The sequence below is a fragment of the Python bivittatus genome, unplaced genomic scaffold (genome assembly GCF_059951505.1).
Source record: "Python bivittatus isolate LINGU-HERP-01145 unplaced genomic scaffold, Pbiv_v1 ctg000520_np1212, whole genome shotgun sequence".
In the NCBI taxonomy this organism is placed as follows: Eukaryota; Metazoa; Chordata; class Lepidosauria; order Squamata; family Pythonidae; genus Python; species Python bivittatus.
In genome coordinates, this window is record NW_028277080.1 from 1,865,413 (window position 1) to 1,885,881 (window position 20,469).

A 20,469-nucleotide genomic window follows, 5' to 3' on the forward strand; every position below is an offset into this window, starting at 1 on the left:
GATCATGGAACAAATCAACCCAGAGTTCTCATTCAAGGCACAAATGACCAGGCTCAAATTATCCTATTTCAGACACATTATGCAAAGACCTAGCTCTCTGGAAAAGACCGTAATGCTGGGAAAAGTGGAAGGAAAGAGAAGATGCCCAGCAGTGAGATGGATGGATTCAGTTACAGTGGTAATGGGTGCACCACTGAAAGACCTGAAAGACTAGGTCAGGGAGAAAATCTATCTACATGGTCACTAAAAGTCAACACTGACTTGATGACACATAATAATTTCAATTTCAAATTAAATTCAAAAGATTGCAGGTTAAATTTCTGTAAAATTAAGTATACCCATAATTCTGTATGTTTAAATTAACTAAGCAACCTGTATGAAAGTATAAGCTATCAATTTGCAAAGGTTTCAGCGCACTCTACTGTCGTTGTCAAAAACACCACGTGCTTGCTTTACTTTCTGTGTTGGGCAATTTATAAACCGCATGTGGTTGAACTACAACTCCCAGCAGTCCAAGCGGCTCCCTGTCAAACGCACGTCATCAGAAAATATGGAGTTTCTTGCTCTTTCATAATCGGCCTTCGTTTTTGTAAATATGTAATTGCCTCCATTCTTGAGGATCTGCATATACGTCCGAAGAGAAAGCGTCTTCTACGCGGGCCTAAGAGATTGGATTTGATCTTGGTTACAACCTGGGTCAGTTTTTGCATGGGGGACTTTGGCGGGGAATCCACCGAAATCAGCCTCAGCTCTGTCTTGCGGTGTTAGCCTACCTTTGCAGAGCTATTCTCTTAGCATAGCTAGCGGTTTGCACTAGAGATCATACAACACTTGCGCAATATAAAGATAATCGTACAGGGGGATTTTAAAATGGAGAATAATTTTTAAAAATTCTTCCTGTCAACTGGAAAAAAATTGGAAAATTCGCTACATACGGAAGGTCTTTTCTTCATTTTCAAGTCTATGGTCACAAGCGCCCCATTGCATCACCGGGGGGCTGGGCCTGTGCCAGCGCATGCGCACGCTGCTCATGAAGCCGGATCTTTTGAGTTCCCTGTAAGTAGCTGCGGCGATTGTGACGTCAGGAGGGTCTTCTCGGATTTTCGTGCTTCCAAGGCGGGACGCGCGAAGTGAAGATGCCGCGGGACCAAGCTTACGTGGGGAGGGGAGCCCCGTGGCGGGAATAACGGTGGCGGGGGGTCCAAGCAGGGTTGTGCCTGGAGCGGGCACCAATTTTTGCCTCCGTTTCCCTCTGTCACCCCGTTTGGCAGGCGGCGTGGGCTAACCTTTGCGGGGAGGGGCGTTGATAAATCACCTTTGTTGATACCATCAAGGAAGAACAACAAGGAGCTTTGACATTTCCAAACCTCGGGAGATTGAGCTTTTGTGCACTGAAGCCCACTTGATCAGTGGGGTCACCTCCTGGGGGTTGAATCTATGCAGTTTTTCTGGCAGCGTTGCGAAATGGATGGCCGTAGCTTTTTTTTTCCCCCCCGACTTACGATCGAGCAGCCCTAGAATTCCCAAGAATCACCCATCGAAATGCCAGTTCAGGCCAACCCTATTTAGTTTCCACGGTCTGCCAAGATGGCCAGGTGGTGAACTGTAAACCTTGGTTGGCCTATAGAAATACATATTTTCCATCTGAGGTTGTCTTTTTATGGATCTGATAAAATGAGATGTAGCCAATCCAGAAAAGCAGCATGTCACAGTAACTTATATAGTATTTATTGACTTTGTCTGTATGCAATATATATTCTTATAAAAATGTCATCTAAAATAGTAAACAAGATTTTTAAAATATTTTAAGTGAAACCTTTAGGGAAAAAAACCCTCTAAAAATTGGAATGTATGGAGAACCGTTGGAATCAGAGCAAAACAGCCATATCCCAGTGAAAGAGTAAACACATCTTTGTATCTCTACTATGTAAACCAACTATTTAATGTTTTAGTTCTTCATTTGGAGCACAATTAAACAGCCTTTTCAGATCTCTTTCAAGGCTGCCTCCAAAAATAATACACATCCCATTAATGAAAACCAAAGATGATATAAAATAAATACCTCCTATTCTAAAATGTAATCAAAACTATCAGCAGTCCCAGAAATGCAGAAGGCAATGAAAATCATAGAATTGAAAAAGTTCATTGAGGCCATGGGGCCCAACGTTTCCTCAGTGCAAGAATCAAAATTAAAGCGTTCCTGACAATTCAGCCCCTTCTTGAATGAGTTTAGAGAACTTTCCTAAAGGTCTGTAGTGATTAAGTTTTGTCACTTTCAGATAGCATCTCCTTCTTTTTGATCAGATTCTCCCCTGAGAGAGAGATCAAAGAATGAGTCGTGTTGGAAATTACATTCAACTGTTGCTAATCTTAAATGCCTCCAGCACTGATAAAAAAAAAAAAAAGGAAGAAAGTGTTTTGAATTGAAATGTTCTGTCTCCCTTCTGGGAAATTTGCTCTGAGGAACTACTGCTGTTTGGTAGGTCAAGAGTCTGCAGAAAATTAATTCATTTCAGGACAAGGGACTGGCTGGGAGACTCTGGGTCCTTTCACTATTCAGCAAGAGACACACACTCAATCTTCCAATCAGTCTTGACTCCTGGTGACTGCCTGGAACAGCCCGTGCAGTTTTCCTGACAAGATTTTCAGAGGTGGTTCGCCATGGCCTTCTTCCAAGGGCTGAGAGAGAGAGGGACTCAGCAGACTTCTGTGCCTAAGGCAGGACCAGAACTCACAAGCTCCCAGTTTCTAATCCATTGCCTTTAACTACTTTAACCAAGCTGTCTCTCAATAAATATATAAAAGCTATTACATTCCTTGGAAACTTTGTTGCATTTGCTGCGACAACTTAAGTCAGTAATGGGGAATTGTGATTCTCCAGATGATACTGAATTATAACTCCCAGCACCCCTCCTTTTTGTTCATGTTGGCTGAAACTGCTGATTCTTATCATTCAGCAACATCTAGAGCAGTGTTTCTCAACCTTCGCAACTTTAAGTTCTGTGGACTTCAACTCCCAGAATTCCCTAGTCAGTTGAAGTCCACACGTCTTAAAGTTGCCAAGGTTGAGAAACACTGATCTAGAGAGTCACAGGCTTCTCTTCCCTGGACTATTTATCCCCCTTTTGAAATATGCCATCCCATCTCACTCCACATTTTGTTAAATATGGTCCAGATTGGTATTTAGTAGTTCCTTTGGCTACTGATTTTACTCCTCAACTACCCCTACTCTCTTTACATTTTTAGCTGACTGGTTCCGAATCTGGCCATGGATCCAAGTGCTGCCAAAGGAGAAAAGGCCACACTCTCCGAGACCATGAGGGCAAAGATTGAGAGGAACCGTCAGCGGGCTTTGATGCTCAGGCAGGCTAGACTGGCGACCCGGCCCTACCCTTCTGCTGGTGAAGGTTTGCTGTATCCTGTTGTTATGTCATATGTGGGGCAATCAGATGGACAGAGCTCCTGTTGGTTTGTATACTTTAGGCTGCTGTAAGGAAATCATGTGAAGAAGGAGATGGCATAGGGCAGTTCTTAAGACTTTCCCTAATAAGTCGTACATTCTGGGAAATTAAACATGCTTATGGAAAGAAGAGTTGCCATCTTCCTTTGTAGTAAGTGCACAGAGAAGCTAACACTGCTTCCCATAATATTATCTCTGTACTAGACCTCTCGTGGAACTTATATTCACAGCCTGCATTCACATATAGCACTAAGGAAGAATTTTGGTAGGACAAGCCACAGTGAGGGAGGTTTTATTCAAACCTGAGGGAAAAATACTTGCTGACATTATTGGCTTAATGTGCTGGCTAAACCAAGCCACGGTCATTCCATGTTTTATTATTAGCATCTTGTGCAAACTCGTCCAATTGTGCTTCATTCAGTGAAGTGTGATTAATTAAACAATGGCTTATCGCAATATATGAACTCACTCATATCTTCCCAGTTTGTTTTATAAATTAAATCTGATGCATCACAGTTTGAGGTGAGTACGAGATGTCTGGATGTATATATTTCTACACTACAAAGTGTTGAAGCTGCTGCCTCTTCAGTGACTGAAAGTAGTTTAGTTAACGAATGTTATGGAGCCATTTCAAAGCAAAGTCATTTTATCTGTACAGGTGCCTAGTTAAATTGTTATTTTATCTTTCCAGGCAGTTCAAAAGTTAAAGCACCTCCAAAAACGATAGATACAGGAGGAGGATTTTTTCTGGAGGAGGAAGAGGAAGAAGTGAAAAAAGGACACCAAACTGAGAAAATTGTGCATCCCCCTGGTAAATGGTGCTGAATTTTGATAAGTAGCTGGTTTATTGATAAAGGGAACTTCTTTACATGTTTAGAAGCAAGATATTAGAAATTTTGGTCCCAAAGAACCATATGTTCTTCCAGAATAGCTGTGCGTCTGTATTGATGTAGGCAGTATTCTAAATTCAACATTGATTAAAGAAGAATTTAGATTTGCTAGTCTTAATCCAAAGTTCTGCATGAATAGTGTGGTGTCAAAATAATTCTCCACCCTATAGGAACAATTGGTAGTTTCCGCTTTGACGGTGTTGATTACCTGTTATGCAGGGGAGAAGTGCCTGGAATCAGTCTTCACAAATCTAAATAGGCTTTTGGCAGTATTTGAGCAAATATTGTTGGTGATCTCTTGAATACCTGCCTACATCAGTCAATACATGTATACTGTGGTTGGGATCAGGTGTTGGATGCGGGATGACATTCCCACTCAACATTTTTTGGCACAAGCAAGAATGCATCTGGAGAGGTGGTTTGTGTGCAGACAATGGTTGGAATGCACTGATTATAGCTGCTGGCTTGAGAATCCATCTTCAAATGAAAGATGGTCTTTAGAGTTTATATTGTCTGATCTCAACCATTTCTATTTAGAGTGGGAAAAAGTACTGCATTGCTTTCCTCAGTTACAGATGTCTGAATTCATCACTCTTGAAACATCTTTTTTTTTCTGTGACTGACAAGAATGGCTATTAACTCTATGGGGAAGCTCTTTTTAATTCTTAGCCTAATACAGTGTTTCTTAACCTTGGGAATTTTAAGATGTGTGGACTTCAACTCCCAGAATTCCACAGCCAGCCATGCTGGCTGGGGAATTCTGGGAGTTGAAGTTCACACATCTTAAAGTTCCCAAGGTTGAGAAACACTGGCCTAATATCTTCTTAAATCTATTACTTCCATGCATTTGAATGAAAATACAGTAGGGAGAAGCTGAGTTTCACAAGAGAAGGTAGGCCACATTTAGATAGCATGAAATGAAACAAGTTCTAGGAAAGAGGTAACTAAAGTTCTTAGGAGTTAAAGCATTAATAATTAGATTTATTAGAAAGATAGATAAAATTAGGATTTATCATTTTGATTGCCATAGAACCTTAACCTTTCTGTTACTTCTGTATTTCACGTTCCACCTCCTTCCATATTTTCTGCCAAATAAAATAAAGGAATAAAAAAAATCTAGCACAAGGGAATACTACTAGTTTTTACTGCCTTTACAAAAGCTTTTGGCAACGTGGTGTCCTCCAGATATTCTGATCATCACAACTCCTATATTGGCTGAGAATTACAGGGAGGGGGGATGGAGACAACACATCTAGAGATCATCAGATTGGGAAAAGCTGCACTATTGCATCAATAATTTCCTTATAGATATTTTTTAATACTTTTTGCTCTCCTTATGCTGCAGCTTATCTTTGATTTGTTACTTTAAACTGTGAATAAATAAAGAAATGGATGGAACCAAGCAACTACAATTTGGGCATCTTCAATATTGTAATGATTCTCCTGATGAGATTGCATATCTGCCAGGGGAGCAGGACAACATCTGTTACAATGATCCAGAATGTTCTTGAAGGCAAGCTTCTGTGAAATCAATGGAGATAACTTTGTAGAACACTACTTGGTTATTTCCATTCATTCAAGTAAAGTTTATAAAGGAAAATGCTTTAGTGGATTTTCCCCCTAAAGATTGTTTAGACAATGTGTAGTAATTTAAAGGTGAATGAAGATGACATTATTTCGTATCATTTCATTATTTATTTAAATAATTTATATGGCTGCTATGATGGAATGGTTTGATGGGTGCTCGGGGAGATAAGCGTTTCCTTAGCCCCCAGCAGGAGCGTGGGAAGGTTAAGAAGATGAGGCTGGCACCACCCCTAAGGAATTCACAGTGTTTTGGCTTGCTGGCTTGGGAAGTTTAGATTCAGTCTGGAGAGATTCTGTCTTGGAGGTGGAAGCTAATAAATACAATAGAACTGTATCTGTACTGTCTCGTGGAGTTCTTTGGGCTGAACCTGACAGCTGCCGATCTCACAACAGTGACTCTTGGCAGCATACGAGGATTAAAACCAGCAGTTACAGAACAATAACTCATGATGCCCAAGGTAAACAGTACATCCCAATCATAAAACCACATCACCAACACAGCTTGCCTAACCTCATGGCCCAACTGCCTGGGGAAACAAGCTTACTTCTAAAAAGCAGTACTTGTTTTTATCAAGCTTTGTAGGCAATAAAACACAGAAAAATGAGAGTCCCAAGATTCCAAAGTTTAAAATTCTTTCTGCCCCATTTGCATTTCTTGTTGTTGTTATTTTGCTATTTGGATATATTTAACAGCTTAAATACTTTATTGTGCTTTTGTTCTTATTTCAATAGGGCCAGTATTAGAATTTGATTACCTGATCTGTGAAGAATGTGGGAAGGAATTCATGGACTCGTATCTCATGAATCATTTTGATCTAGCAACATGTGATAATTGCAGGTATGGCAATTTTGTTTTGGTTTGTTCAATTGTCCTGGCAACTGTGTGGATTGAGAATGAATAAATAAGTGGATTTAGTATTTAACAAATGCTAGTTTGTTAGTATTTGAATTTAACAAATGTTCTCATTTTATTTTTGTATTGTAAACATTTCTAGCTCAGTGTGAAAAATAAATCTTTTTCATAAACTTAATTTCAGCAGCCCAGAATCATTTGCAGTTGGGCAGCATCAAATCATATCAGTCAATCAATAAAAGAATTACGACATTTCATAGGCAGATGAAAATGCAAGTGTTGTATTTTTGGATAATCAAAAAGGAATTGTGATCCTAACTTACATATACAGTAGTAAGGGCATATCACACTCAAAATATTTTTAAATACATACCAACCACCCCAAATATTGGTAATATGAATTAATGCAAACAAATACATTTTAAACCATGATATTCACAGAGATTGAGGGTGCAATCTTATACCTGCTTATGCAAGAATAAACTCAATTGAACTCAGTGACATTTATTTTTATGAAAATACATATAGAAAAATACTAAAAGGCTGAAATCCCAAGTACACTTACTGATGATAAAGGTATTTTACATAGTGGAAATATGTCTCAGGAAACATTCATAGGATTACATAAACTCTCTAACAATTGTCTTTATATGTCATTGTGAACATGTTTCCAGTGATAGTTAAGTGCAAATATACATAGATGATTGAGCATAATTGAGACACTTGTAATAGTCCTGCTGATTTAGGTGGGACTAATTTAAGTGTTGCACCTAATTAACTGGCACTTATGCATACTTACTTGGAAAGTATTCCCAGTGAATCTTACTTTCTAGTAAGTGTGCTTAGGATTCCAGCTTAAATTGTCAAATTTGTGCTTGTTTCTGTGGAGTGGAATACTTAAAGATAAAATTCTGATTACATTGGTGGCTGCATTGATATTTGGTATTAGGGCTGTGCATGGTTCAAAAATGATTTGGAATAAGTGTTTGACCTCACCCAAGCATAACACCTTATAATGTTCATTAAAGCACCCCTTTTTTACAGGCTTTCCAGCAAGTCTGAAAAAAGATGTGGCTTAAGAGTTGATTTAATTGTTCAGTTCATTAAAGCAGCTGCATCTTTTTTTCAGGTTTGAGTGGAAGTTGGAAAAAACTTTATGCATTTGCATAAAGTCTGAAGCTCTTTTTCCAAATCATTTTCAAAACTCTTTTTGCACAGCCCAACTTGGTATTCAGTGTGCTTATCTTACATTTCACTGAATATAAGAATACAAAGATAAGAACTAGTGTAACTAATAATTTAATATAGACAAATGCCCAGAATATATTTTCAGTTTGGGTTGGGATCTCATTTCAGAGATGTTGAAAACAAACATAAACTCTTAACAAGGACTGAAGCAAAGCAAGAGTATCTTCTGAAAGACTGTGATTTAGACAAGAGAGAACCAGTGCTTAGATTCATTCTGAAGAAAAATCCTCATAATCCACACTGGGGTGATATGAAACTTTACTTAAAGCTACAGGTATTGAATCTTGTCCTGTAAATCCTTTTCTTCTAAAGGTGTGACTTCTTCACATTCTAACAACATTCCAGTTTTTTTGGAGTTGAACTTTAACTAAGTGACTCAAATATCTCTTGATAGTTTTTTGTTTGTTGGTTTGTTGGTAGGATACAAGTAATAGTTGAGTTATATCAGATTGTGTCTTTCTACTGAGAGAAGGTTTTTTGACTCAGGGAAGGAAATGTCTCTTTGCAACCCCCAAAATGTTCTGGAAAATTGGGGAACCCTTTGGAACAGTGTGGCAAATGGTGCTAGTTGAGACACTACTAGAGATAACCCTCTGTAACTACCAGTATAGCTTAACATATATACTCAAAAGGGATTCATTTACAATTTCCTTAAAAAAATGGTTCAGCCTCTGTGGAACTAGTCTCCTTGCTATTTCCATAGACTTTCTGAATCTGCTGCATGATCGCTGTACTCTACTTCTCCTATTGTATTCTTCTTCTGTTATACTATTGTCAAGAGGAGCAAATTGGACTGCTTCTTTGTGTAAATAGTTATTGTTCAATGAAATAATGGCTTCTTTTTAAAAAAAAATCCCTTTCCCCACAGATACTGAGTGAAGATAGCACTAAGGATAGAGAGAGCTAGCTGAGAGCAAGGCATTTCCCAGAGCCCGTTTGCTGCACAGCAGCCAACAAAGACTGTAAGATGGGGCTGGTAAGGTTTCCCTTGAGATGGTCTCTGATCCCAGGGTTACCATATCTGGGTTGCAAAACTCCAGGAGGCAAAAGATACAGAAAACCCTTTGTTGCCAGCTAGTGTTTGCCCACAATTTTGTAGCCCAGATATGGTAGCTCTAGCTCATCTAACAAACCATTTGTTTCCAGTCCTCTAAATTTTACTGAAATGATGCTTGGTATTTCACAGGTCATTAAGCGTTCCCTTGAAGTTTGGGGTAGTGAGGAAGCCTTAGAAGAAGCAAAAGAAAACCGCCAAGACAACAGAGAGAAGATGAAACAGAAAAAGTTTGATAAAAAAGTTAAAGGTAAATCTAAACCTCCCTGCCCCTCTCTACTTTTAAGGCTGCAGGACAATGTACCAGTCTCCACAATTATCTTTATTTCAAAGAATGCCCTTGGATTCCACTGAGACCCAATATATTTCAAAAAGTAAAAATGGTGGGTTGCTATAGCTGTTTATTTATAGTAGTGCTTTTTTTGGTGCCTTCAAGTCAGTGTTGACTCCTGGCGACTGCCTGGACAAGTCTAAGCAATTTTCTTGGCAAGATTTCAGAAGTGGTTTGCCCTTGCTTCCTTCCTAGGGCTGAGAGAGAGGGACTGGCCCAAGGTCACCCAGCTAGCTTTGTGCCTAAGGCAGGACTAGAATTCACAGTCTCCCAATTTCTAGCCTGGTGCCTTAACCACTACATCAGACTGGCTCTCATAATAGTGCTTACCTGTTAAAAAGAAAAGCAAAGGAAAGTTGGGCTAGAAAGGATGGCAGTGAATCCTCTCCTTGGTAAGCTGTCAGATAAACTGGAGTTCTGCAAGTGGCCAGCCCCCACCGACAGCCAGTTTTACTGCCCTCAACGTACTCTTGGTGATTGATACCCCACTAGCTGAAAGATTAGGGACTTGACCTATAAAATCCAGGGAGAGTTACATTCGTTTGTCTCTGCTTTTTATGATCACGCTGTCTTCTAACAGGCCTTAACATTCACTTAAATTCATTCCAATTCCATCTGCACCATCTATTTCAAAAACATTAGTGCAATAATCAATATTTAGCCCCTAGTTATGTTTTGGAAAAAGTAGATCCTCATCCAGAGCACATATATAGTATGATTGGGGTTAACTGACTTTAATTTTTTGTTTTTGTAATTATTTTTGCTTCTTTCTTCTATTGTATTAGAATTACGGCGAGCTGTAAGAAGTAGTTTATGGAAAAAAGACACAAGTATCCATCAGCATGAGTATGGAGCTGAAGAAATGATAGATAATGATATGTACAGAAAGACCTGCAGCACATGTGGTCATGAATTAACATATGAAAAGATGTAGTATGATCTTGGATTTACATTCAATGCATTTTTGTATTAAAATGTTTAAGTGATTGATAAAGCAAATCACATTCTCCATGAATTCTTTTTCATACCCTGTCATCCAGAAATAAGATGTTGAAAATCTAGCAGAAAGAGGCTTAATAATTCTTTTATAAAAATGTTACATTTATTGAATAATAAAAATATTTAACTGTATAATACTTACACAGTTAAATGCTTATCTGTATCATTACATGCATACTTAAAGCTTTTCATATATATCTACAGTAGTTTGTGGGTTAGAAAAACACTTTCCAATTTTGAAGGTCATACACATATACATTATAGGATATACGGAAGAAGAAACACACCCTTGCACTTGGATCCATGAACTTTATCACTGTGGATATAGCGGTTGCATCAGAGAACATAATACACCATAATGTGGTTTGTGTAGTTTTGATTTAGTGTTGTTTCAACAGTCACAGACCTAAGCCCCAAAACTTCAGACCGAGCCATGTAGTTGCCATGGAGAATGTTACTGGGAGGGCTAATGCTGTGAGGATCTACTAGGAATGTACAGCTGACCAAGTTAGTTTGAGCCCTGTAATACAGAGCAGTATGGGTAGTCCTCAACTTACAACCATTCATTTAATGACTGTTTGAAGTTACGATGGCATTGAAAAAAGTGACGACTGGTCCTCACACTTATGACCATCATAGAATCACCGCAATCACATGATCAAAATTCTGGCGCTTGGCAACCAGCATGTATTTATCACAGTTGCAGTGACCTGGGGTCACATAATCACCATTTGTGACCTTCCCAGGGAGCTTCCAACAAGCAAAGTCAATTGGGGAAGCCAGATCAGCTTAACGACCACGATTCACTTAACATTTGCAGTGATTTGCTTAACAATCGTGATAAAAGGTCATAAAATTGGGTGTGATTCACTTAATGAATGCATCATTTAGTGACAGAAGTTCTGGTTGTAAGTCTAGGACTATCTGTGTATAGTTTAAACTATTGGTATTACAATGCTGGAAGTCTCCCTGCCCAATTCTCCTTAGAGGTACACATTCTTTGGCAGGGAAAACACCTGGGCCTTGCATATGTTGGTGAATACAGTGGTACCTCGGGTTACGAACTTAATCCGTTCCTTGACTCTGGTCGCAACCCGAAGCAAATTACTTTCTTTGGAGCCATGCTGACAAGCACACCAAAAACCTTCCAAAACGCCACAAAACACACCACAAGCCTCACCGAACGTCTCCTTGCTACTGCGATCTCGCCCACAGGAAGCTGCGACCGCGTGGCAGCAGGGAAAATGGCCGCGGATCCGGTTCGTAACCCGAGGCGGAGTTCGCAAACCGAGGTAAATTTTTGCGGCTGGAGCTGGTCATAACCCAAAAAGTTCGTTAACAGAGGCGTTCGTAACCCGAGGTACCACTGTATAGCTAAGAATAGTCTTTGGTATTCTGTGAGCTTGCTTTTCTTCTTGAAGACATTTCATTAACAGGCTGGATGACATCATCAGTACATAATGTTACCTAGCCTAGTAACGAAACACAAGAATACCAAGAACCCAGCAATTCAACTCTGAGCTACATATATTTTCTACTATTAAGAATAGGCCCTTAAGGAGCTCTGGGTGATTTCTTACTCTCAAGTTAAGAAGGTGATAAAAATATTGGCAAAGCCAGCCTTAATCTAATGACTCGGCTTATCAAACTTATGAGTAAACATAAATATATAAGGAGATGCACAGCAGTCCTGATTGTCTTCTTGGTCTAAGCCGATAAAACCCAGAAGACTAGTAAGCTTTCTCCATAGTAGTCAGACAATCCTAAGCTATGGAAGGGAGGTCAGGCTAGTTGTTGATAGCTTTAAGTCACTTAATGCAACTTAAATCTGCACTGACAGCACAAATTTCTGCTTTAGTAATTATTTCTTAACAAGATTTTTTCTTATTCCATGTGACCCAAAATAAGCACATGAGATTGATATAAAAAACATACTGTATTTCCATTAGGTTTCACACAATCATGATAAATTCATTTTGGTAGCAAACATGCTCAAGACTCCTTTGTAGACTTGCCCATTTAAGCATTCATATATTTGAGGCTTCAGTGTCTTGTGGAGCTTTGAGTTTTACACTGAAAAGGCTCTTCAGACAGATTCGTACGTTTTGAGACTTGTTTCACATTATTATGGAATCCGTTGAAATGCAAAGGGCAAACCAAGAGCCACTTCTATTTATTATCTTCTATTTTTAATTTTTATACCAACAATAGGAGGGCACAAAAGGGATGCTATGGCAAAGTCAACATTCAATCCATTTCAAATTTAGAAATCCACGCATTATTCCATCCCAAACACTCAGCAATCATAACTAGGATAAGGCCCCTACTGCCAAAAATTTAAGCAATGTGTAGTTTATCTAGAACAGCACAGTTAACACATTTTCAGATTAAAAGATTTTTTCCTTCCTTTCTTATGAAAGTTTCCATCTTAAACCTAAAAAGATGAAATTCAGTTCTCTACAGAAAAAAATCAGTCAGCCCTGCAGCGCACAGAACTGCTGAAATACAGCCAATATGTGATGATCCAATTCTGCTGTAAATAGAAGGTTCTCCAAGGTCACCATGTACTGTTGGATGATCTGATGATGCTACAGACACAAAAAAGCATTTCTATTAATCTTGGAAATAATTTAGCACATTAAATAAAAAACATTGTATCTTTTTAAAAGTGATAATCTCTTCTTTGTATTTGCCACCTGTGGCTTAATACTGCCATTGTGATATGTATACTGAGAACACTATGTGCAACTCAAGTCAACACAACTAAAAACAGAACCAGGACTGGTACTGTTACTGTTACTGTTATAGGAGTGGACAATCTAAATTATGAAATCCAGTGTCTTGACAAGCAGTAGGTTTACAACACGCCAACTGCTTTTGCACAGAAGTGAAAGGTTAAATGGTCATTGTAAAATATTATTTACTTAACATCTATTAGCCTACCACTTCCAGAGCACTGAAAAATGAAAGCAATCAAATCAAAGCACTGTATATAATAAAAAGAAATCATAAGATTCATAAACTTTTAACTCCAGCAATCCATCTCCAGCTCCAAACCTATACAAATAAATCAAAGTCTTAACTTGATCCCAGTCAAACTTCGTTTGAGAGGGCTTTCCATAACCATGCCAGCACCACACTCCAATGACCACTTATCTAATGTTAGATGAGAAGACTTGAATCTATCTGTCTGTCTGTCTGTCTGTCTATCTAATCAATTTATATAGCCGCCCATCTCATCACAGGTGACTCTGGGCAGCATACAACAAAGCTAAAAACAGTAAAATACATTAAAAATATATAAAACAAAATAAAGCAGAGAATAAAAGGAAGTTAAAAATAAGGGTGCCACCTCACTAATTCCCCCATTCCCTGGGGTCCCCAGGCCTACTGGCATAACCAAGTCTTAAGGGACCTCTGGAAGTTCAACAATGACGAGGCCAACCTCACCTCAGGGGGGAGAAGATTCCACAGTGCAGGTGCCACAGCAAAAAAGGCCCACCGCCTGGGGCCTGCCAAATGTATCTCCCTAGGCGATGGAACCCATAATATGCCCTCTCTGCTGGATATGGTGGGACAGGCAGATGAAATCAGGGAGAGGCAGTCCCTCAGATAGAATCTTGTGCTTAGTATTTAGTTACTTACTTAAAATCTTCAATGAAAGACCAAAGGTTTGGGAGGCATATCTAATAAAAGCCAGTCCTGATAAGTAAAGGCTTTAGAGACAAGAATAATCACAGTTGTGCCCAGAATTTGACTGGCAGAAAATACATCTGCCTAAATGGAACTGTTAGCTTGGCTACCTGGTTAGCTAAGGTTTCCCAGATGATGTGTGGCTGGATCCTGGCAATGGTGAATCCCTTCTTGAAAGAGGGGATGGTTCCACCCCTGATTAAGAGGTAATGGTTTAACCCCTCATCAGGAAGCCATTGCTGAATCTGACCTGTTTTGGATAACTTTCATCTCATCTCCAATCTTCCCTTCTTAGGGAAGGTTGTTGAGAAGGTGGTTGTGTTGCAGTTTCATAGATACCTTCGATCATGGTATCCTTCTGGATACCACTCCAGGGATTAGGAGTGGAAGGCACAGTTCTGTGCTGGTCCTCCTCCTTCCTCCAAGGTTGTTTCCAGTCAGTGGAGAGAGATCTAGTCCACGGCTCTTTCTCTGCAGGGTCCCTCAGGGCTTGGTACTCCCTCCATTCCTATTTAATATCTACATGAAGCTGCTGGATGAAGTCATTTGATAGCACAGAGTGAGGCATCAACAGTATGCTAATGATACCCAGCTCTATATCTCTGCCCTGGGCTTACCAACTGACCCCGTGGTGGTTCTATCTCAGAGTCTGGAGACTGTGGGGGTCTGGATGGGGAAGAACAGGATTCAGCTCGACCCTGGCAACCCCTGAGTGGCTGTGAGTCTTAGGGCTCCTTGGATCCAGACCAGATCAGGAAACAGACTCCACATGAAGATGAGAACTATACTTGAGATACACTATAATAACTGAATCTTGCAAGTCTGGTTGTGTTTTACCTCCCCTCCCTCTGGGCCCCCTTCACTGGGCCCCTCCCAATGAATCAGGGAGGAGCCTGCCTGAGTTGCTTCTAAATACTGTTTTGTTTTCCAGTACTGAAATAATGTTACATCCCTTTTTGCTTATATAGCAGTCCTTGTCCTATTTCCCTCAAAGTCTCCTTGATTCTCTAAACACTTTAGTGTCTTTCCATCTTTGATTCTAGGTGGAGTTGCATTACCCTAAGTAGAACCAATGCACAATCTAGGGGTCCTCTTTGACTCACAGTTCCTATCTGAAGAGTAGGTTGCAGCCATATCCAGGTGGGTTTTGCATAACTTTCTTCTGTGTACCAACTGTGCCCCTTCCTGGACTGGGAGGCACTGCTCAGAGTCGCTCACATCTTAGTCACCTCCCAAGTGAATTACTGCAAAGCACTTTACGTCAGATGGCCCTTGAAGACTACCTGGAAGCTACAACTGGTCTGGACTGCAGAAGCGTGGGCAGTTATGTGTGCACTTCAGTAGACCCATGTTACACTTGTGCTCAAGCTGCAGTGGCTCTGGGTGGAATTCAAGGTGCTGGTTGTCTCCTATGTAGCCCTTTGTGGCATTAGGCTGGGTTGTTTGCAGGACTGCCTCTTCCCAGTTGTTTCTACCCATCCCATCAGGTCTGACGGAGGGGCATGCTCTGGGTCCCCTCAGTTAAAGAATGTCATCCAACGAGACCTCGGAACTGAGCCTTTTCTGTTGCAGTGTCTGCCTTCTGGAGCACCATACCTCCCAAGATTAGATTGGCTCTGACCCTGCCAGCCTTTTCCAAAGCGCTGAAGATCTGGATCTGCTCCAAGGCTTGGGGGTTGGGAGGTCAGATGGCCCATGAGATATTATTGTTCAGTTGTATGTTTTTTGGGTTTGCTCTTGGCAACCATCATAGGTTTCTGATGTTTTGTTTATATTGTTCTTTGTGTTCTTTTTAATGTGTTAGCTGCCCAGAGTCACGTCTGTGAGAGAGGCAGTCATATAAATCAATTTAATAAATAAATAGAGAAATACCGGCAAAATAAGATACAGGTAGTCCTTGAGTTACAACCATTCATTCAGCGACCATTTGAAATTAAGACAGTGTGGAAAAAAATGGATTTATGACTGGTCCCTGAAGTTACAGCTGTTGCAGCACCCCCGCGGTCACGTGACTGCAATCTGGGCACTTATTAACCTGTTGCCACTTACGACCGGTTGCCAAGCACTCCACAATCACGTGAGCGCCATTTCCCTGCTGGCTTCCCACAAACAAAGTCAATGGGGAAGCCGGCAGGGGAGGTTGCTAGTTGCTTGGGTAAGTCCCCCCACCCACCCTGGCCTTTCTTCACCCACACGCACTGCACCCTCCTTTGCTTGCTCGTTAACACGCACCACACCCCTTCATGCTGCACTGTGGTTCTGGGGCTTTGCAAGAGGAAGGAGAAAGCCTCATGAATGGCCAGCAACTTCCAACATGAGCTGCAAAGCGTGTGCCAGAAGTGCCCCTGGAGAATTCTTGAGTGAGCAAAGGAGGGCACTGTGTGTGCAAGTGAAGGGGGAAGGAGGGTGCTGGTGCTTATGAGTGAGCAAAGAGGGAAGGAGGGTGTGGTGTATGCGAGTGAGCAAAGGGGGAAGGCAGGCATATGAGTGAGTGAAGGAGGGAAGGAAGGCACAGTGTGTGCGAGTGAGTGAAGGGGGAAGGAGGGCCAAGAAGTTCCTGAGCCACAGTGTGCTGTTCTGGGGCTGCTTGCCACCCTGCAGGGCAGGGTGCAGGGTGGCCAAAAGGGATGGTGGGGAGATAGGCAGGTGGGGGGAGTTGGAGGCAGTCCCTTACCTTACTGAGGCTCGGGGCTGGGAGGGACTAAGCCCAGAATGGCTTGGATTGGGTGGGTCCTTGGTTAGCAACTGGTGAATTTGCTTCACAATGGCAATGGGGAGTGCTGGAATTGCCGTTGCTAAGTGATGCAGTCACGTGACATCTTGCTTTACAACTGCATCGCTTAGCAATGGAAATTCCGGCCCAATTGTGGTCATAAGGCGAGAACTACCTGTAACTATAAAACATCCCAAATAGCAGCTATATTTTGTAATAACTGAAGATTCTAAGAAAGAAAAAGGATTTTAGTCTAGTCTTAAGCACCCAGTATTGATCTAGAAAGTGCTGTGCCTTAATAGTAACAGCATGTCAATGATGCAAAGCCAGCTGGACATATAATTACACTTTGAAAAATATTTGATAGTGATTTGACATTCAGGGAGGTATTCACTGGCTTCTCTTCTGTATCTGAGTGTGGAGCAAATAACTCTGCAAGTAATTTATCACACATACACAGCTTTAACTAAGATAGTTAATTTATCAAGAAAACAGCAAAAAAAAGTATGCTAAAATCCAAGATCAATTTGGACCAATAATGAACAAAATAGTATAATATGACAATACCCTTTTCAGCCTTTTAAATCAAGCTATTACTAAGAAATTGCCAATGGATGGTGCAAAAGATCATTTCCAGATAATCCTGTTTTTAATAAACACCTGTAAGATTTACCTGTAAGAAGATTTGCTGCAGCCTCTCTATACAGTTCTTGTACCAAGGTGTAATTACATCAATCCCTCCTGTTTCACTTCGCACTAAATGCTCTGTTAGGATCATAATGAAACGCTGGGAGGAATAAAGAAAGTGAAATGGTTGGCTTTGGATATACAGACAAGACAATGTTTCTTTTGAGTAGGGCTTAAAAGGAATGTGCAGAACGGCCTCTCTGAATTAACTAGGGCATAACAGCAGTGTTAGCAAACATGGAACCAGTGGCTATTTCCAAGAACTTGCTCTCAAATGTATAGAATTTTAATTTAGAAACTTATGAAGCTGAAACACTTGTTCCAGAATTTTGCAATCAGTCATGCTAACATTCTAATGTTGCCTTTTTCACTGGTCCACGGATATGTCTGCTTTTACCTGGAAAATTACAAGGAAGAGGTTTTTTTGTTCGCTTTGAGCTGATTCAACCTTTTCTTGCAAGCGTTCGATCTGCTCTTCGAGGGGCCAATTCTCCCTCTCATTGCTTCGGGCATCATCACGCTGGAGGGAAAGAGTTGAAATGTAAATAGTAAGCACAAATGTGCAGAAAGCAAACCCAGGGTAAAAGGCTCTTTTTAACAGGAGATGGAGGCAGAAGTTAATGAGATCCCCTTGGTTGCTGAAAGTTTGTATCTGCAATATGAACTTTCTGTCCTCCTGCCCATCTCTGACTAGCTTAGCAAAGGAAACCTTATGTTCTTGCAGCTGATGAAATATGTCTCAAGCCATATTTCTTTGTATAGGCATGGAAAAAGGTTACCTACTCTTTTGTGTTGCTTGGCTAATCTTTCCTTGGCTTCTTCTAGCTCCTTCTGGATCATCATCACGTGCTTGTTCATCTTACGAATGGTAGAGTGTAAGATCTCCCAAATATAAAATCTAGCAATAAAAGAAGCAAAGAACACCTTGGTGTTCAGAGAAACACTCTGATTTTTGTCAGTAATAAGGCTGATGCACACTTGTAAATGTGGGTTTTTCTCAGCATAATGAATGAAGTGGCCCAAAACACAAGGACAATTACACAACTTGCACCTCCTACTCCTCCCTCTGACGGGGAATTGCAGAATCCGAATTCTCTAGGACTATAAAAGAAGCACACACATTTCAATAAGACTGCTTCCTTTCAGCAAATATTTTTTATTTAAGCAAGTTCCCCCTTATCAATATCATTCAAACTTTCACTAGAGATATTCAAAACATAACCTGAAGATTTTTTTTAAAAGGTTATGTGATAGTTTATATTTATTTACCTTGTAAAATCATGAGCTAGCTCTGGAGAGAAAATCCAGTTTGCCACTGCAGCACAGTCCACAATCTGTGTGCGAATCATCTTATCCACCAGTACAGCAATCATCTGTGCAATTAGGGAAATGCAGAAATTTTGCTCAGTTCATCAAAGTCTGCGTTGTCATCTGGGCACAACTTTCACCCCAGAAAGTCACAAACTGAGATCCCAGTAAACAATCTACAGCAGGGTCCCCCAAGGCACACCTCTCTCTATAAGATCAGCGCCTAAAGTGCCCAGACCACAGTTTTCCATGTCAGGATGGCCACTTATCATAACTCCCCACCAAGAATTACAGACTCCATTACATTCACAGACTCTGGGGAAATCTGGACAATGGAGGACCTTTCAATCATTTACTTTTTCTCATGGCAAAGCAGAGAACAGGGGAAGAGGAAACATAAACTCACAGACTGCATCTCTCTACCAATATACGAGCAGGAAGATCATTCCTAAAGACACAAAGGTCACCCTGCAATACTGGGAGGCAACCTCCATTCCTGCTAAAAGGCACAGAGATTTCTGTCAATGTTTCAGTCCATCCTTTCTTCTGACTGAGCACAGAGGATGCTTGTCCCCTGGTTTGGGAGGAGATTAAGAACTGCATCTATATGGAACATCCTGCCCCCGGAGGTGCGATTAGCCCCCACACTCCTGGCCTTCCGTAAGGCTTTGAAGACCTGGTTCTGCCACCTGGCCTGGGGTGGGGTGGGAATACCTCAAGCATGGGGATGGCTAGCCCCATAGAGGCCTTCTGCCTTCAGCCTCAGATTTGTCATCCTCTTGGTCTCTCCTTCTTCTTTTTAGTAATGTTTTTAATTAAGGTTTTATATATTTATATATTTTATGTTTTTAATGTTTGTTGTGAATCACCCAGAGTTCCCCCATTGGGGGGAGATGGGCGGTTTAAATAAATAAATAAATAAATAAATAAATAAATAAGGATGCCAACATTTTCTCCAGTTTTAATCTTCTGAAACAATAGATACAAAAAATGTTTCAGGTACTGTTCAACAACATAAACTAAATCTAGTTCAATAGAGATTTAAATCTAGGATGAACTTTAGTTCTCCTACTTAATCTGAAACTAGGAATTGAGGAAGGAAGGAAGGAAGGAAGGAAGGAAGGAAGGAAGGAAGGAAGGAAGGAAGGAGGGAGGGAGGGAGGGAGGGAGGGAGGGAGGGAGGGAGGGAGGGAAGGAAGGAAGGAAGGAAGGAAGGAAGGAAGGAAGGAAGGAAGGAAGGAAGGAAGGAAGGAAGGAAGGAAGGAAGGAAGGAAGGAAGGAAGGAAGGAAGGAAGGAAGGAAGGAAGGACTCTATAAATATTCACTCTTACCTGAGGATGATTCTTCCATACATCATACATAACTCTGAGAACGTGGAGCTTTCCTTCATCATTTTCAGCCAGAGTTTTGAGGACTTCTCGAAATCTTGTTGGAGCAGAAATGAAATAATCAAAGGATGTTAAGGAACACAACATGTCAACTTGGATCGGAATGGCAAGACTGATGGGGAGGGAGGACTGAAAGAGAAGGGAACTGGTCTCATCTCCCAAGATCCTCCTGAATTCTGGATTTCTGGACTAAGAGACTAGCAGTGTCATCATGTTGACACAGAACTCTAACAGAGCAGTTCTTCCTGCTACCTTGGC

The 20,469-nt window shown here is 40.7% G+C and overlaps 2 protein-coding genes across 5 annotated transcripts in view; one reads left to right on the top strand and one right to left on the bottom strand.

The window, feature by feature from the left end:
* Positions 1–548: 548 nt before the first annotated feature.
* On the top strand, positions 549–10,498 carry XPA (XPA, DNA damage recognition and repair factor). 3 transcript variants are annotated; one of them, XM_088147486.1, is made up of 7 exons: positions 549–696; positions 3,247–3,407; positions 4,152–4,271; positions 6,670–6,775; positions 8,147–8,312; positions 9,225–9,342; positions 10,209–10,497. In XM_088147486.1, the coding sequence occupies exons 2-7, from the start codon at positions 3,269–3,271 to the stop codon at positions 10,355–10,357; spliced, it is 798 nt and encodes a 265-aa protein (XP_088003612.1). In that variant the 5' UTR covers positions 549–696; positions 3,247–3,268; the 3' UTR covers positions 10,358–10,497. The 3 variants fall into 3 exon arrangements, with proteins under 3 accessions (XP_088003612.1, XP_088003611.1, XP_088003613.1); XM_088147485.1 differs by lacking the exon at positions 549–696 and adding an exon at positions 723–1,056; XM_088147487.1 differs by lacking the exon at positions 549–696 and adding an exon at positions 1,082–1,157 and having other exon boundaries at positions 10,209–10,498.
* A 5-nt stretch (positions 10,499–10,503) lies between these two features.
* Positions 10,504–20,469, bottom strand: part of LOC103062610 (nuclear cap-binding protein subunit 1-like) — a 30,450-nt gene continuing 20,484 nt past the window's right edge. For both annotated transcript variants that reach the window (XM_088147484.1, XM_088147483.1), the window contains exons 18-23: positions 20,155–20,248; positions 18,785–18,888; positions 18,299–18,413; positions 17,913–18,035; positions 17,502–17,615; positions 10,504–13,010 (exon numbers count right to left, since the gene is read on the bottom strand). In XM_088147484.1, coding sequence (XP_088003610.1) covers positions 12,897–13,010; positions 17,502–17,615; positions 17,913–18,035; positions 18,299–18,413; positions 18,785–18,888; positions 20,155–20,248 — 664 coding nt within the window. In that variant the 3' untranslated portion in view covers positions 10,504–12,896. The remainder of the gene's footprint in view (positions 13,011–17,501; positions 17,616–17,912; positions 18,036–18,298; positions 18,414–18,784; positions 18,889–20,154; positions 20,249–20,469) is intronic.

Bases quoted from the DNA above. Each gene is read 5' to 3' on its own strand.
- XPA (XM_088147486.1), top strand. From the start codon at position 3,269: ATGGATCCAAGTGCTGCCAAAGGAGAAAAGGCCACACTCTCCGAGACC. The intron at 4,272-6,669 runs GTAAATGGTGCT...TTATTTCAATAG, and splicing joins GAAAATTGTGCATCCCCCTG to GGCCAGTATTAGAATTTGAT. The intron at 8,313-9,224 runs GTATTGAATCTT...GGTATTTCACAG, and splicing joins AACTTTACTTAAAGCTACAG to GTCATTAAGCGTTCCCTTGA.